The sequence below is a fragment of the Propithecus coquereli genome, unplaced genomic scaffold (genome assembly GCF_000956105.1).
Source record: "Propithecus coquereli isolate 6110/MARCELLA unplaced genomic scaffold, Pcoq_1.0 Scaffold281, whole genome shotgun sequence".
NCBI classification, from domain to species: Eukaryota; Metazoa; Chordata; class Mammalia; order Primates; family Indriidae; genus Propithecus; species Propithecus coquereli.
This window is the reverse complement of record NW_012148408.1, coordinates 2,950,320-2,952,890: the sequence shown is the minus strand read 5'-3', so window position 1 is coordinate 2,952,890 and position 2,571 is coordinate 2,950,320. Positions and strand designations below refer to the sequence as shown.

The window sequence follows — 2,571 nt, the reverse complement described above, 5'->3', positions numbered from 1 at the left end:
TGCTGGCTCAAGTAATCCTTCTGCCTCAACCTCCCGAGTAGCTGGTACTACGGGCATGCGCCACCATGCCCGGCTAATTTTTTCTCTATATATATTTTAATTGTCCAGCTAATTTCTTTCCACTTTTAGTAGAGATGGGGTCTTCCTCAGGCTGGTCTAGAACTCCTGAGCTCAAACGATCCACCCGCCTTGGCCTCCCAGAGTGCTAGGGATTACAGGTGTGAGCCACTGCGCCTGGCCAAATTTTTATTTTTAGTTCATAAAGGAATACTGAACTGGTGTGTTTATTCATGAATAGTAGGTGGTTGGAGGATTGAGGAAAGAGGAAGAGGCCCAAAATAGTAATGTAGGAGAGTAGAAGAGTGAGCGAAGCAGGAAATGCAGTGATCACTGGGCAGCAGTTAGGGCCCACTTGCAGCTAGTGATCATTCATTTAAAATGAGACTAGACACTGTGGATATGAGTTTTTATCCAACCACATTCAGCTGTACAGGTGCAGGTATAGAGTGGGTAGAGAGCTGGACTGAACCAGGGCTTAAGCTTTTGAATTGTGGGTTATACCTCAATAAAGTTGAAAGAAAGAAAAAAGAGAATGTGTGCAGGAGTGTGATTATAAGGACTGACCGTGGAACTTAAGGCAAGGAGGGGAGTGAAATGAGAAACTTGAGGGACTGTGAGAAAAGAGGCAGGGTCAGTGGATCGGTGGTCCCAGTAGAGTCACAGCACTGGAGAGAATGAGCTGGAAAGATAGGAATATTTTAAACTGTTTGATGAGGTAGATCATACTTGGTGACATACATTCCTAGAAGCCTCACCAGTCAGGGTCATATGGAAAGCTTTCTCAAGTCCTTAGGAAACTCTGGCTTTGATACCATTCTTTCTGACTTAGAAGTGTGAATGTACTAGTCCACTAGTAAGGAATGTGTGTCTTTTGTTTGTCAAGCCTCTCCTTGGCTGATACTAATCTGCCATCTGAACTGGAGCCAGAGCTGCGCAGTTTCATTGCTAAGCGTCTTTCAAAGGGAGCAGTCTTTGAAGGGCTGGGTAATGTTGCATCTGTGGAGCTAAGGTAAGTGTAAAATACGCTGTGTCCTGAGTTTTTATTTCTGAGCTAAATAGGAGAAGTGCTGAGAAACTCCAAAAGATCAGCTTCTGCTAGGCCTGCATAGTTCATCTTTATTCTCTGGCAGCCTGAGCACTGGGCCACACACATGAACATTTGTGTAATGGAATTAATTGAATGTTAGAGACTCTGGTGCCTAAGTGTACTTTATTTAGTTTTGTACTTAGAAGAAAAGAATTAATTACTAAAACTAAAATTGTAAACTTATGTTTTCATAAACATTGATGCAGTTTTCCTTGCAAAGGGAAGATAGAACACACACTCTTATTTCCATTTTCTGATGAGGAAATAAACTGAGAGAAGTTAGGTGGGATGCCCAAGCTAATAAGGCTAGTCGAATTGATGGAGTTCAGACTTAAGCATGGGTGTCTTCAGTCCAATTCGAGCCATCTTTCCGTTAAACCTCTTAATAGTAGTTCAGCTCAGACCATGAAATCTGCATACAGGTCACCTCAGGGGGAGTGTGAGGCCACAACCCAAGGATAAGGCCGCAGGATAAACCTGGCACATCTGCCTGAAGCATCAATGATTGTGAAGGTTTGGGAGAGGGAAGAACATGCTTTTATTAATGTTAACATGGCTCTACCATGAACAAGAGTGAAATTTGCATGAATTTTTCACATAAGACAGGAGAATTCAAAGAAATTTCATGTACGTTAGCAGCTGCTTTACCTAAAGCACACCAGGATATACATTCATTTTCCTCTGCTGCTGTGAGTAAAACAAGAAGTTTGGGAAGCTCTGGGCAGTTTAACAGTATTGTCAGATCAAGATGACCAGGGTTCAGAGCAGTACACAGAATTAGATGCATGAGTTACCAAAATAATCATTTTACCTTTTTTTTCCCTTTCTTTTCTAGAATTCCAGGTTACCAAGTTGGTTGTTATTACTGCCTTTTCCAACAAGAAAAATTGCTTCCAGAAACAGCAACAATTGACTCAGAATATAACCCTTCAGAGTATGTGGTCTGTTTTTTAGGAGGGTCTGAAAAAGGACTTGAACTATATCCTTTCTTTGGTCTTTGAGGATATCAAGGAAGGCAAGCATGGGAAGGCAAGTGGAGGAGTATCACTACCAACCTCCAAAAAGCTCTTCTACCCCTCTATGCATTTACTTGAATTTCATATCTTGATGTGGCCATTTTGCATTGGCTTGTTTTAATTTATAGTTTGTATTATTTGAGAGATTTTATTTTTCCTGTTGAGAGATAAAACACTCTCGATTATTCATCTTTTGTTGCTTCCTTAAGAATATACTTTCAGGCTTGAATTGGACAAGTATATTCAAGGGCTGAAAAATAACATGAACTGTGAGGTAAGATGATTGATTTAATAGTTTTTTAAGACTAAAATGATTAACATAATATACTTTTCAAATCATATAAGTAAACAAAAAGACACCTAAATTATAGAAACTTGTTACCTTGTGGGCTAGTAGATGATTTTTTT

At 40.1% G+C, this 2,571-nt stretch overlaps 1 protein-coding gene across 1 annotated transcript in view; it reads left to right on the top strand.

The window, feature by feature from the left end:
- Positions 1 to 2,571, top strand: part of LOC105813508 (chromosome unknown open reading frame, human C17orf75) — a 21,285-nt gene that overhangs the window by 4,241 nt on the left and 14,473 nt on the right. Inside the window, exons 3-5 of the mRNA XM_012648233.1 lie at positions 944 to 1,069; positions 1,983 to 2,126; positions 2,380 to 2,437. Coding sequence (XP_012503687.1) covers positions 944 to 1,069; positions 1,983 to 2,126; positions 2,380 to 2,437 — 328 coding nt within the window. The remainder of the gene's footprint in view (positions 1 to 943; positions 1,070 to 1,982; positions 2,127 to 2,379; positions 2,438 to 2,571) is intronic.